Source organism: Vollenhovia emeryi, unplaced genomic scaffold (assembly GCF_000949405.1).
Source record: "Vollenhovia emeryi isolate VEMERY1.0 unplaced genomic scaffold, V.emery_V1.0 DF939169.1, whole genome shotgun sequence".
In the NCBI taxonomy this organism is placed as follows: Eukaryota; Metazoa; Arthropoda; class Insecta; order Hymenoptera; family Formicidae; genus Vollenhovia; species Vollenhovia emeryi.
In genome coordinates, this window is record NW_011967197.1 from 1263031 (window position 1) to 1278111 (window position 15081).

The 15081-nt window shown below is 42.1% G+C and overlaps 1 protein-coding gene across 4 annotated transcripts in view; it reads left to right on the forward strand.

Moving 5' to 3' along the window:
- Positions 1 to 15081, forward strand: part of LOC105564046 (lachesin-like) — a 302292-nt gene that overhangs the window by 215457 nt on the left and 71754 nt on the right. For all 4 annotated transcript variants that reach the window (XM_012016137.1, XM_012016136.1, XM_012016138.1 and 1 more), the window contains one exon: positions 6835 to 7057. In XM_012016137.1, the coding sequence (XP_011871527.1) occupies positions 6835 to 7057 (223 nt within the window). The remainder of the gene's footprint in view (positions 1 to 6834; positions 7058 to 15081) is intronic.

Genomic DNA, 15081 nt, shown 5'->3' on the forward strand with positions numbered 1-15081 from the left:
CTGCCGAATAGAATCCCGCTGAACGCAGTAATAATTATAGATACGGAATGGTAACGAGGAATTAAATATTGCGGACATTAATTGCATCCGCACTCCTGGGTCACGCAGGAATTATACATGGGTTTATTTATACAGAGAGAGAGAGAGAGAGAGAGAGAGAGAGAGAGAGATTTCCACAGATAATTTCAGTTTTCTGCGCTTTAATCCTCATGTTGCATATGCAGCAATCGTTCCGTTGTATTCATCACAAAGCGATCCGTAAAAAGAAGGCAAGGAGAAAAAATCGATGGTACTTCGGCGGTATGCGGCGATGCGAAGCAATTTCACTCTATACGATTAAACGCCGCATAATCTGCGCACCCGAAATATAATTTGGCGGTCGAGCTAATTATCAAAGTGCCGCTAACGAGCAATGAATTATATATACGTATTTAGCGACTCGTAATCCGACGCGCGGCCACGCCACTTTTGTTGCGACCCGGCTGAAAAGCTCGTCCGATTTCCAATTTTATTGTGTGCACGCGCCGGGGAATTTCGCTGACAACGCCCCCGTAAGCGTTTCTAGCGTTTATTCAACTGTGATAGCTACGAAATTAACGTAACCTCGTTCGTCCAGTTGAGTCGATTTACATGCGGCCGACACGCATATATTCGCGCAACGCATATATATTTCAAAATGCCGAAAAATAACTTCCGTGCAACTCTTCTCCGAAGCGTGTAAAACAATGCAGAATGTGCAGAAATGTTAAATATGTAAAAGTATTAGACGGGCCGACTCGTCTACGATCGTTTTTGACTTATTCTCGCGTGCGTGAGAGATTAAAAAAGATTTTAATACATGCAAAACATTTTAGAGAGTTCAAAATTTTCACGAAATGTGTACTCGATTGTAATATAAATATCCGAAAGTGCGTCACACGTGTCTACGTCTATTTTCGTCGAGACACGGTCTCGCGCAGTACATTGCGATATTGATATTCGATATGTGATTAAATTTACGAAAGCCCTCAGAACGTGATGTAAGAATAGCTCTGTAAGAGAACCTATATTAGAGAAGACCCCGAATGTTTTTCCCTAAGAGAACGACCTTTGTAAAAATAGGACTCGACATACAGTCGATTGCAATCAACGATGCAGAGACAACTAATTTTGAATAGCTGACATTTTGCAATGATCCATCAATTTAATCCAAAAAACTCAATTAAGAGTTAGGCCCGTCGGGATATCACTATGGTGGATGACGGTTTTGCAAGAAAATCTATCGATTAGTAGACGAAAGGGAGTAAGGTGAAACCTTATCTTCCTTGTCGTCAAGAGGCAAACGAGGGAGAGAAGCGTCTTAACGGAGAAGGCTGATGGCGCTTGAAAGTGGTTCGACACGTTCTAGTGAACTATAGGATATCGGAAATCCGTTATGCCCTTAAAGATCATTAATTGGCAGTAGTTAGCCACCTTAACTGTCGGACGAGTTCGACAGTTTTGCGATCTAGAAAGTCTCGGAATATTTCGTGACTTGAGCATAAAACAAGGGAAATGTCTCATTTTAGAAACTCGAGGGAAAGAGATGCTTTTCCAGACATGTAACGACTAAAATAGAAAGCCAAGATGTGGAACTGCTTGAATAATTTCAACGCTTAGTCGCCCCAGCATATCACAAGTTTTCATTTAACGTGTTTATATTTAAAAGATCTCCTTTATTCAAAAGCGAAATGAGTTTTTCAAAGACACATTGTTTTGACGAAGAGTTTAATCAATATTTTCTCCCTCGAATCTTTCTCACGAAATACTTAAAATCTTAATATGTTCTATATTATATACATTTGCACACATTGAAATTAAAAAGTAATTTTTCCCTCATTTTATTTATCACTTTCATGTTTAACGTTTAATCTTCGTTAAGAGATCAGAGCACGGAACATGCGTAGAGTGTCGTTAATCGTATGCGAGTCGTCTTGAAAATCGCACAGACAATGAAAAATGCAAGAGTACAGGGTAGGGAGTGTAGGGACAACGCGAACTGCGCGCGACATCGTAATCCTCGTGAGAAGCTTATCGGATGGGACAACGCATTCGTATGTATTGTCGCATTCGTCTGTACGTGCAGGATGCACGATGCACGATGCACATCCGGTACGCCCGAATAAAACAACGCTCTTCCTGTACCAGCCGAGTGCGACAACAGCAATTAGCGCCTCCGGTCGGCAATATGCGCATAAACCGACGAAAAATATATACGAGAAATGCTAATATACGCGCACTCGCGCACGTCCTACCTGGGCGGCCGCAATGCTGCGCTAAAAGCATGTTTTTCTCGCGTGATCATCCTGTTTTGTCGCCAGCGAATATTCCTGCAACAAAACTAATCGGATTCCTCTCGAATAAACATAAAATCTTACGGTCTTGTACATATAAGTTGTATATTCATATTTTTGCTATTCATTCTCTGTTTCAACTATTCATTCGATACTTTGATGTAATTTCACACTCGTTGGCACTAACGTTGGATGTATTTTTCTTTAAGTTAGAGAATATAAATCGGAAAGTCAATGTTTTCGATATAAGATGAAATGAAAGGAACGAAATTGATAAAGATTTCATGATGAAAGACGAAAAACAAGCGAATTTTTGCAAACATATTTCTTGTAACGTGATAGAGCAATCAGATTTTCTGGACACTTCTGACCGAGGCAAACACATCTTACGAAGGAACAGAAAGGGCGTGAAGTCGAGAGAGGTAGAAACAGCTTCATGGACAATTTGGTCGTCGTGAATGGAGATTCGTCGAGATAAAATTGTACGGGTATAGGCACAATCCCATGGGATAGACTATTCGTTCTTATTGGCTCTTAGCACGATTGTCTCGAGCTAAATCAGCTGAAGATTGCTGACAGATACGAATCGTCATTGACCGCGCGAATTACATTATCTAATAATGTAATGATGTACCCGAATAGTATGGTACTTTTTAAATCGCAGCTGAACATTTAATAAATGTAACTTTCTTATTATTGGCATGTTAAATAATTGTTAATTAATCAGGATCACTTTATGCAACAATTTCAGAGAGAAGCAAGGAACACTCGTTAAATTGCAAACTACAATTTAAAACGGTATGAGAACTGTTATAATAGAGGAAACTGATATAATACATGAAAAGACGAGATAAAGGACCAACATAATACGCGAAGTTTGGACTATTACGTTGTATATGTATCGATTTTCATACCTAATCTCTCCGTGTTTTTTTAATCGGCTTAATGTTCGCAATACCATCGATCGGGACAATAATCGAACTAATAAGTTACGTGCCAAATAGGTTTTTCACATTGCCAATTTAAAATTGCCAGTTTTTATTGATTAAATCGCGTTTTCATCTTGAAATCAAACGAATCGAGTGCCTGTGGCATGGCAGTTATATTCGCCAGGCAATAAAACGGTTGTTTATGAAGGTAGCGGTCGATAAATTGGCTCCATCCTGCGTAGTAATTTCAAATACATCGTATCAGCATATTAGTTTTCAGTTAATTGCCTTATAACAAGTCAGCATATACTTTATAGTTTTGCTTAAATTCTGCGATCTCTCAGCAGAGTGCAAATCTTATTATGAGCGAGCGCATTGTAATAATTAAAAAAAACACGATCATGTTCAGAAGAACAACTTTCCATCTGGTTTATGGAACTATCAATTTTGATTTTTGAATAATGTACGAAAAATATGGACTTTTCTGCTTGCTTGTAATTGGCCGATTTTGATCGATACATTCACTCGAGAAATTATTTCTACTCGCAATTTAAATTTTATTTCAGAGCAACACTATAAAAAATATATCACGTAAATCACAGACATAATTAGAACGGAAACGACTATGTAACTACGATGAGAACAATCCGGCATCAATTATCGGACTGGCCGAAGTTACACTGTAGGCGGAGCCTTATGTGTGCTTTTGTATAACGATTTGTATTTCGCAGTAAAATATGCCATCGCGAATCGTGAATTCTGATCTCTCGAATATGCTGCAACGTGTTTCATGATGAGATGGTGATAAGGAGAGGGAGGAAGCGAGAGAGAAGGAGAGAGTAATTTACTTTCCGTCTTTTCGTGTCACGTTCTCATCTTATCCGGCGCAAAATTAGGTCAGAATCTTCTTACGCGAGATTTGTTTACGCGAGATAATTGGCCGGTAATTTTATCAATTTCGCCACGGGGCGTAAAGCTCATCGAAAATTCCCCATCGTTGGAAATTCGTACACGCTATATTTGATTCGCCGGCGGAAACTAACGCGATAATCTCGTCCGACGTCGATTTCAATAATTCGCACGTCAAGCTCCGTAACATCACGACGAAACGGTAGATTGATCGATTCCTCATCAAACGAAGCTACATATTCACCATTCCGGTAGATAATACTATTTTGTTTGTTTACTGTTTCCAACAAATATGGCCTTTCAAACACTAGTTACTTAATATTCTACTATCTGAGAGGAATGAACGTTGATATTTATCGTCTATCTTTGTTATTATGTATTAAAATTTCAATAGCGTCTTTCTTAAATATCGTAATATTATTACTAACTGTTGTAATTTCTATTCTTAATTTATAGCCACGTCAGATTGTCTCTATCGTTTCACTCGGTATCTACCATCGTTCTCGGCAAATTTATCAAAGGACAAAATTAATCTGTCCATCTATCTATCTGCATTCGGTGGGCTACGAGAAAGGGAATTCGCATAAATCGTATTTGCGTGGCGACAACGGAATCGGTATGCAAAGGCCAACTATGCGATTCGGCGTCAGAAGCCGATGCGAGAACCAGGAACGCAGGATTCAGAGTCAACAGTGTTTGACCTACCGTCCTGAATCCGGAACAGCCGGAAGCCTTCGAGTCCGGCAACTATAGCATTTCATGTCGACCGCGTATCATAAATTAACAGGAGACATAACGGGTGGGCGCGATATGCACACGCACGACGAGGCAATAAAACTATGCGCAGCAGAAACGAGATAGCGAGTCCTGTCCGACCAAACTCGAATGTATCTACTTACGAGGCTTTGTTTCCGCCCTATTCCATCTTTCGTCGTTAAGGAAGGAGATCCCCGCTCTCTCTCTCTCTCTCTCTCCCCTGCCCCTTTCTTCTCACTAAGAAGACACCCTTATCTACGGACTACCTCCTCCTTATCTGCTCGGATATCACTGCAAGTTCTCGAACAAGGGACATCTTCAGGTCGCCGAAACTTCCGCGGCAACTCGTACTCGTCCGGCAGGACCTACCGAGCGAGGTCCTCTCGGAAACTACCAAGTGAGTTGGATAAGGATCCAGGGAAGCGAATCTCGGAGAGAACGAAGATATATATATATATATATATATGTATAAAGAGAGAGAGAGGGAGAGGATAGTTGTAGTAGATAGGTATATCGGTCCCCCGAAAGCCAGGCAATGGCGCACTTAATGAAAGACTTCGGACAGAAATTGAAGCGAGCATTAAAATTTAAGGAAACAATGGAGAGGATGAGCACCACCAGACTATGGCGATCTCATATTCGTAATATTCGCAACGTTGCGAACTTTGAAGCCTGTTTGCGAAGCTGTTATTGAGACAACTAGAATGGCAAACTCGGTTAATTTTAACTCAATTAATTCAATTTTCCATGTGTTACGTTATGTATCCCGTGTTTACTTGTTCGCGTCATTAACCCTTAATTAAAGCTTAATTAATTCCGACCTTCGGTGTAAACTTAGCTTTCGATACCGCGACATTCAATTTGTCCGGCAATATCGGACGGGCACGAACATTTCCGCGTAGGATAGTCACATTTGGGACACCTACAGTAGCAGTAGTTGAAACGCATCTGAACCGTTACTGCATGCACAGGTTCATTCGAGTAATGCGTATCGACCTTACTCGAAGGATGCAAATATTTACACGTCGCTGGGCCCGGGTGTCCAATTATCGCGGCTCGAGGCGTTTTATCTCGCACGCTAACTTTGCAACGATATGCAAAGCGACTCTATTAATTCCTCCGTACGAGGAGGAAGGAACACTCGCTCGCAGCGCACGCTCGAAAGTTGTATCTGATGTGGCGTCGTATATCCCGCTCACGAGTCTGAATTTAGATCTCGCGTACGCTTTGTAATTTATTCTATTACATGTGCCATTGGAAACCGCGACAGCGGTATCAGCTTACGAGTCGCTGTCTCGTGCACGCGCGTTACGTCTGTCAAAAGACGGCAGTTGGTTTGCGCAGCGATGAATTACGCTTTCGAAGTCAACGATCGCACCTTTCCAACTCTCGACGCGCAACGATAAAAATTCGATCATTTCGGGTTCGTATTTATTTCGATTTAAATGCTTGAATGAACTCCTTACACAAAAGTTAGTTTCTCGACAAAACTGTACTTTTTTCTCTCTCTCACGGTAACGTACACACGAAATGTAACATCGTACGTGTAGGTTTCATTCTACGTGGACCATTCCAGGTGTGTAACTTGAGAAAAATTTCATTTATTCGTATTTCGATTACGTGCACGCTTATCGAGCAAGAAAACTTGCTTGCTCGACAAGTCGCGCCAACAACGTTGAAAACTCTTGGTCGGGAGCGTGATTGAAAGTCCTGACCGATATTTTGCTAATTACCAGCACGCCAGACACAAACGAACCACTAATTACATGTCCCGGTACAATGGGTAACCCTTAACCATGCACACAAAAGATCCCAGGCCCGGACTAAGCTCAACCGGCGTGAAATCATTCGTGATTCTCACGGGTCTTTCCTCCTGCCTTTTTCCTTTCGTACACCCGCGTCCTAACTCGACTCATTTTCCTTTGCAGATGACGCTACAAGTATCGTGGGTACGGCACAGAGACGTCCATTTGCTCACAATTGGCCGTTACACGTATACGAACGACCAACGATTTCGAGCGATCCACAACACTCATTCGGACGACTGGACGCTCCAAATAAAGTATCCGCAGCATCGGGACAGCGGTATTTACGAGTGCCAGGTCTCCACAACGCCCCACATGAGTCATCTAGTCCATTTAAATGTAATCGGTGAGTAATCTCGATAGTTTAACGCCAGTTGGCCAATGAAATGCGCGTAGAGGGACGCGAGGCGGATCGCTTGCAAATTCGTTGCTGAACATCGGCGATTGTAAGACGTCACGATTTCATGGCATAGAATAGATTTAACTTGCCCCACGCGCGATATCCCGCGGTTAGGTTTCTATCAAATATTAGTATGCGGGGAGCATGCGGGAATCCCTGCCTAATTACGACGGTGTACGCAACAATTAGTTAATTCTAATCTGAATCTGCCCCAGTTACGTAGCAACTGCGCGAAATTTAAGCCGAGCTTAAATTCTGGCGGAGCGCCAATTGAACACCTGGGATTGGTTGATACCGATGTTGAGCTAAGCTCTGCCCACTTCTTCCAGAGATAGGGCTTTCCATTACCGCAAAATTATCCGCGCGGACTTAAATTCGATAACGACACCCCTCAACTTTTTCGCTCTCCTTTATCGCCGCGCTACCGTTCGTCGCGACGGCGCCGCACAGAGATAAATTCGGAGAGATACGCGCCGACGTGTCGAGAAGTTCGCTCCTCGAGTTTGCATAAGTAATTACTTGCCGATAATCGAACGCACGTACGTCAGCGCAGAACGCAAGCAATTCGCATACATCATTCGCGATGTGGTATACCCGATTTAATCATGCACCGGTATACCCCAAGTACGAGCGCGAAAAGAAGTTTGCCGACCGGATCGTTTCAAGAGCAAACTTTTATACCAAGCCATATCGCACGTACGGCTCGCTACGAAAAACTTTCGCGATCGCTTAAACGTCAGGCCGGGAATTTATCTACCACGGTACGCGGCGAATTGATTTAAATCGTCCCGAGGGCGGCGCGTCTTCGCGCGCCTCCTCGCGCGTTTTTCCCGCCGCGATGCGCCGTCATCGTCGTCGTCTCGCTCGTCATCGCGATCGAGGTCACGAATTTTCTCTCTTTAACCCTCGCTCTGACCCTAGCGAGAAGCTGCCTCTTTAAATTTCGCCTACATTAAGACGAAGGTGAACGAAGGGATCGGGGCGGCCGTATATTTCTCTCTTCTTTCCCTTTTCTCCCTCCGACGCGCCCGTTATATTCCCCCTCGGAGGAGAAACGGGACGAAGCCCGGTGGCGAAAAGGTGGGTAAGAGAACGGGTCGTTTATCATTTCTAGCCCTGACCCTTAACGTAACGGTTGAACAAATGATCCTAAAGAGTAACGACTATACACACCTGCTCGTTCGAGTAGGTTCGCCTCCTCCGGAGAGCATTGTACTTTTCTTCCATGGTAATTACTCATCATCGAGGTGAGAGATAGGTAAGTTCGGAAGCACCCATTTATAACAGATGCAACAAATCCGAACTTGTGTACGTTGATAAAATCTTCCTCCGCGTAATCGCGCGCGCCAATCTATTAACCGATTATCGCCGTCGTCGATAAATAATCTTGCGAGTCTGGCTTACATTCTTGTCGGAGTTTCTCTCGTTATAGTCAACACCATCGTATTATCCGATTCCGTTAGTCTGCGCGATCTTTCTATATAGAATTAGCACACGAGTCTGGAGACGATCGCAGAAATACTCTCTTACATCAAATCGATAGCTATCGGTTTCATGAAGCGATAACCAATAAATTTCACGACTTACCTCATATAATCGGATCAATGAGCTTATACGACAATCGAAAAGCAATTTAAACCACTTGTATGTTTACAAAGTCATAAAGTACCAGTGCTTTTTTTTTCTCAGTAAGAAAAATATCTAAGAGCCTTGTAAATTTTTGCGGTGAAACAATGAAAACTTTGTTTCTTCGAAGTTACATTATATAAAACGTTAGGTAGTCTTCGTTAAACTCTTGATCGTCATCTCTGTAAATGAATTAGCATTATATATCTGCTATGCTTATGAGAAAAATGTATTTTCATTATGAGGAGATCAAAGTTTTTATACCTCATATCGTTAACGCATTATCACAAGTTAGTATTAGTCTCCTGTATAGAGGATTTTTTATTGAAAACTCTTACAAAAATTCCTAAAGTTAAGCGTGGATTATCGTTTCTTAATCACGCGCTCTACTAATAGTTTCTATTAGCTGATATTAATTCTGGGACTATTATTAACAACACAATTTCACGATAAATATCTGGAACTAATATCAGCGAAACTAGCGCGTAGGAAAATCAGTAAGCTGATTACGGAGTCGAGAACTTGTGGGTATCGCCATTTAAATGAATACCGAACTTTCGTGGCACCAAACCATCCGCAAATATTTCCGTTTCCTGGGACATCCTCGGCTTAAGCTGTGCTGGTATTTACATTCACTTACCGTCCCACCCGAGGCTTTCACGCCATGTCTTTTGCGGTGATTGTATTTGTTCGCTTGTTTTCCAAGCGCAACTTCCTGCTGATATTCGCTATTAACATTTCTCAAAGAACGCCGCGAAGGACTGACTAATTGGTAGTTTTTAACGCATTGTATTTGAAAAATATGCTTTTTCATCGTGCCCTGAATACGCGAGGCGTGATGGAGAATGCAAAACAGCGTTACCTCGCTTTCCATCCGAGTTATACAGTCGCGTGTCTGTGTGTTGAAATATACGACGGTGATGTAACGGGGTTTATTTTTCTAAGTCAAAGCACAATAGATTCCGCGGTGCGATTTACGAGTTCGCCGCTTACATTCTTCAAGATTTCGTTTAACCATTGTAAATAAAATTGCTCGACGACTGCAGGTATTTTTCTCGTTAAAGCACCGCGCGGTGGGGTGTCAGCCTTTCTTTCTCTCTCCTCCTGCTTCCTTTTTTTTCGTCAGTCTTCCGTTGAAAAATCGTTTCCCAAGTTTGCGTTGCGATCGTAAAACGTCTTTATTATCTACTCATACCTGTCGCCCATCTTCAAATTGCCTTTTGTTTATTCTATTGGACTAACGTTTCGCGATAGTGATACTTGAGGAACACCTGCTAACACCTGATAACATTTCTAATCAGCATTCAACGATCGCGCCTTTCCAAGTTTTCTTATTATCACGACCGAGGGGGAAACCGCTGACCAAAATCTTGTACACCAATGCCCACTAATGCCTAGTGGCCATTACTTTATCTTATTGTCTTATTTATTTTGTTTTATGTTATTTTATCTTATTATATCTTATTATATCTTTATAATGCGCAAACTAATGTCCTGCACACCACAATGCCTTCAGCGGTTTCCCCCTCGATCATGACACTTTGTTCACATTGTAAGTTATGCACTATTTTCTTGATTCGTTCCATATTCTTTCTATCGATAAGTGACTATGAAGCAAAACGCAAATACTTGGTTGCATAAAGCATTAACGAGAATGGGATACACGCAATATTCAATTTTCGAATAGTAGTACTTTTCTCTGGAAATGTGTTGCTGTATTCATTTTAGATATCTGATATTACGCATATCTTCCAATCATGAAGTAGCTAACGATTCGGCACTACCGACCTTTATTAACGCGTTAAGCTTTATATCCTCCAGATAGACGTCGCACCGGTGGATAGTATCGCCTCGTATCACAATTCGTGCTTGCTCCCTGCGGCTATAAATGCTTTCTCTCCGGTAATGCGGCTCGCAAATTTGCAATATCCATGCTTTCTTGTTACCCCTAGTATCCCTACTCCGCTGCTTTCTCCTCCGTCACTTCATTTCTGCCTTTACGAGCGCGTAAAAGCTTATAATGATACCATCGTGAACCGGCCGTGAACCACTTTTGCACAGACAGGAATATTTCATCGCTGGGCACGCGCCTACTCGCGGCAACTAATAACGAATAGCTGCTACTATCAAGACTGAACGAAACAACACAGTCTAATTATAAAATTAACTCCGTGATAAAAAAGATTATACCGAATAACCCATCTCGATTATCCAAATGGAATGAACACGGAATTTACAACACCGCGAATAATGTGATAATATTAATTTACTTATCAGGAAAGTCTCATTTTCAAATTTGATTCGCCTGCAGTGAAATTTCAAGGTACAATTCCGCGAACGGTGAAAATTATCGCGGAAGCGGTAATCGCCATGATTCAACGATCGCAATCTGGAAGCAATTTTTTCATTAGTCGCGAGTGCCTCTTATCGGGTATAATTTGAGATCTTGGAAAAGTATTCGCGGAGGAAAGTGTCAGATTCTCGCGGTAAAGTGCACTTCGCTCTATCTTAAGTGAGACTCGGGTCGAATAGTTTCCCCACTATTTCTTCCTTAACTTTGATTAGACGCATTCAAATCGAACGCCTTTCTTCTCTTTCCATCGTCTTTCCTCCCCTTGTGCTTCTCGCATCTCTTCGTAGAACTTTATCCGTGGTGAAGAAGATCGTGTAGTACACGCTTTATTTTCCGCCTTTGCAGAAGACGATTCACTTCTTACTTACGATCAATCGTTCGATCTACGGTCACGTTGTAAATATGAAAAGCGGCGTCTCTGAGGGACATGACGTACTTCTCTCACCAACAATTATTCAATTTGTTTTGTCCATTAGTTCCCCAACTGCGACCAACTCACTCCGCTTAAGGCGATACCGTAGATTCTATCACAGATTCTACATTGTACATGGCTTCTCATTAAAATACACGTTACTCGAACATATGAAAGCCAAATTTCACAATGTCGAGGAAACGAATTGTGAGCTCTCTTTCGTTATTAATTTTTGTTCCGATATCCAAATCAAATGTATGTTTTGTATCATTTTTTTAAAATTAATTAAATTTCATTAGTAGAATTTCACAGAAAAATGAATAGGAGTTAGAAAATGCAGACAATTTATTAACGAGACGAGACAGAGTTGAAACTTTTGAATTTGGAAATGTAATTTTTTAGGCATACGTTTATTTTTGATAGTGCTCGAACTTGAATCCCAAACTTAAAATGGATATACATATACCGAATTGCGACTCCGGTAGACTTTCGATTGAAGCGCGCAAACGCGATCTTTGCCAGTGGTAGTCGAAAAAGACAATATCGTTCGCAGCAGGACGCTGCTATTGACTCGCGAACAAGTTTGGCGCCAACATCGCACAAAGCGAACGGAGCCGTTTTATTACAGTATCCCGGGATACATATTTTTCCGGACCTTTGTTCGCAGAATCATTTCCGCTCGCGAACTTTAATAAACGGCATTCGCAGATTTTAACGTAACTTGCCGACCAAACGTTCATTATGGAAACTACATCGCGCAAAATGAGTTTGCGGAAGCGACGACTGCACGACACTGTTTCGTTATGTAAGCTGCTTTTGTACGACGGCTAGTGTATACTAATTATGATCTAATGTAGCCTCGCACTTCAAGGGAGGGAAGATTACTCGAACATGCTGGAGAGAGAGAGAGTCTCGGACCAGAGTCGCATACTTATGAAACGTTAAAGGCTCCTTTGAGTCCTGTCCAGCTATGCTCTCTGCCGTTTGTGCCAGGACACTTCCTAATTGCATTACGAGCATACGATAGAAATGTAGCACGAAACGCACGGCAATCTAAGGGCGCGTTCGAAAGGAATACCTTGTACGACTTGTGGTCCATTTGTGTGTGCTAGAAATCTCAGACAAATAAAATTTAGTTAAAAATTTTAATTAATTGTCTTTAGAACCGTTAACTATGTCTATAACGCATGTTTGTGTACATCGTGAACTTTCAGTCAGCTCACTTTCATTTTCTAAAAACGTGATGTGCGGATGATTATACGATTCGTCACTTGCCTTAAGAAGATTAATATTATCATTGCATTCTCTTCACGAAAGGAAGATGATTGATCAAGCCCCGGCATTCTAGAAATTGTATGAATTCTTCGTAAGACTCCGCTGTAATCAAGTTACTCCCGGACGTTCGTAAGAACGTGGGAATATTTCGTAATAACGATAGATCTACCTCCGGTAAAGTCTGGCAGACGTCTACGGAACCGCTTCGAAAGTTTTGTATGAAAACAATCCGTAAAGTCTTTACCGCTCTCGATGAAGATTAACCAACTTTCCTCCAGTTGATTTATCCCCTCGAATCTTCTCTATCGTCGAGGAGATGTTTACCGTAGTTATGACGAAATTCTTTCCCCCGCGCCGTGTAATTACCGTCGGCGCAATCGTTATCGATAAATTATGCGGCGGTTATATATTTTTCCTTTTTCAAAATATGGAATCACATATTTGTCAAGTTTCAACTGAATATACTATTAAACATCGCGCATCTAATAATATGCTCTCGCAAAATATAGGCAATTTCTTTTTGAATATAAACTCGCCTGCGTAGAACATGAAATCAAGTGGGAACGATGTTCGATAATTCGAGCTGCCTCGCTCTTGGTTGCCGTGTCGACGACGTCGGTGTGTCATCGCCGACGGCTGCGAGCGTTCGATTAATGCATTTTTTATTATTTTCTGCTATGGAAAACAAACGCCGTAACAAGAGCCGCGCTACCGAGAATTCAACATTTCCATTGTTTTTAATTCAACGATCGCGCGCGGGGGCACTCACAATGCGCGGTGCTCCCAGGCTGCACAGTTTGAAAATTTAATCCTCCCAACCCTTTCGCCGCTTTTTGTCCGGACTACGCGCTTTTTTCTCCCCGTGGGGCCCCTAGGAGCTAGAACGTTGTTGCCCTCCCCTTCCAGGCTTCGCTCTTCACAGACGGACATTCGTGGTACGTGCGATTTAATCCTTGCGAAGTAAATCCTGTGCCAGGCGCAGGCAGAAAGACAAAGGCATTCCATTAACACAGGAGGCGAGCAGCTTGTATGTTATATGCGTGCGCAACGACACACGAATGTGCGTGACTATGAGCAAGGCAAGCATGCGATATAATAAAGACTTGTTTATCTTTTACCGGATTTCCAATTTCGGCACATTCAATATCGTAATAGTTGACTTAGATTTCGCAATCCTAAAATAAGCTCGTAGGAAACGATAACAACAGTGTCGATTTTTTATAAGCTCTCGTGATTAAATATTTCTTCAGCACTGTTCCTTTCCTCGGCGTTAAGGGATCATTCCACTTTAACGGCCCAAAAACTATGCTTATCTTTAACAATCGTTTTCCTTGATTGAATTGAATACCTTAAGTATAGACCGGCCTATTGAGAAAGCTGTCACTAGCACCAGGGATCTCACCCTTATATTTCTAATTCGTAGGATGCCATTTGCCCAATTTGCTTATTAAAATCGAGTGTATTATGCGTCATCTATCATTGTCGTTATTTAATCTTCATAAGTTTAAATCAGTAGTACAGTGGAGTCTCCTCTATCGTAACGTGTCGGAGAGAGAGAGAGAGAGAGAGACAGAGAGAGCTACGAGAGAAAGATAGATGAAAGAAGAACGCAATGAAAGAGAACCCGAAGAGGTCGCCGATTCTTCGGCCGTTATTTCCGCTCGATCGGGGACTCGCTTGTCGGTGGCTGTCGTTGACACTGCCTTTCACACTGGCCGAACGAAGTGGCAGCGAAATAGGCGCCGGCGACGATACAATGGCAGGCCGCGTGCACCGTCTTTATGTCACGCACACGAGATGAAGTTCGTATTCCCGATCGCGATTGCGAGTGGGACAAACGCGCCCGAGTCGTCTCGTTCGACGGGACACTGATAATTTCTGCCAGCCTCCCTACCGATACATAAAGCCGCGATACGATCTACTGCAAGAATAAGATAAATGTCAAGATTGCGCTTTGCTTCGGGAGACAGAAGTGGAATTTTGCGCGATGAGAATTTCTTTGATAAAATGGATATTTCTGCAACTTATTCGACAGGAACTTACAGAAATTTCCGAAAAATAGTATAGCAAATTTAATATAAGTGAAAATATTATACAGGGTGTGTCCTAATACCCGTATGTCCCGTAAATGGCAGATAGACCGGGGTAAACTGAATAAAAAAGTCCTATACCATTTTGCAAAATTCGCAATAGTTATCAAGAAATTAATTTTAATGTCTGAGCTAATAAGAGCGTAGAAGGCGGCAGGCCGGACTCGGCAGGCAACGGTGGGGCATCATCTAATAGCGAGAGGTGGAGCGGCGC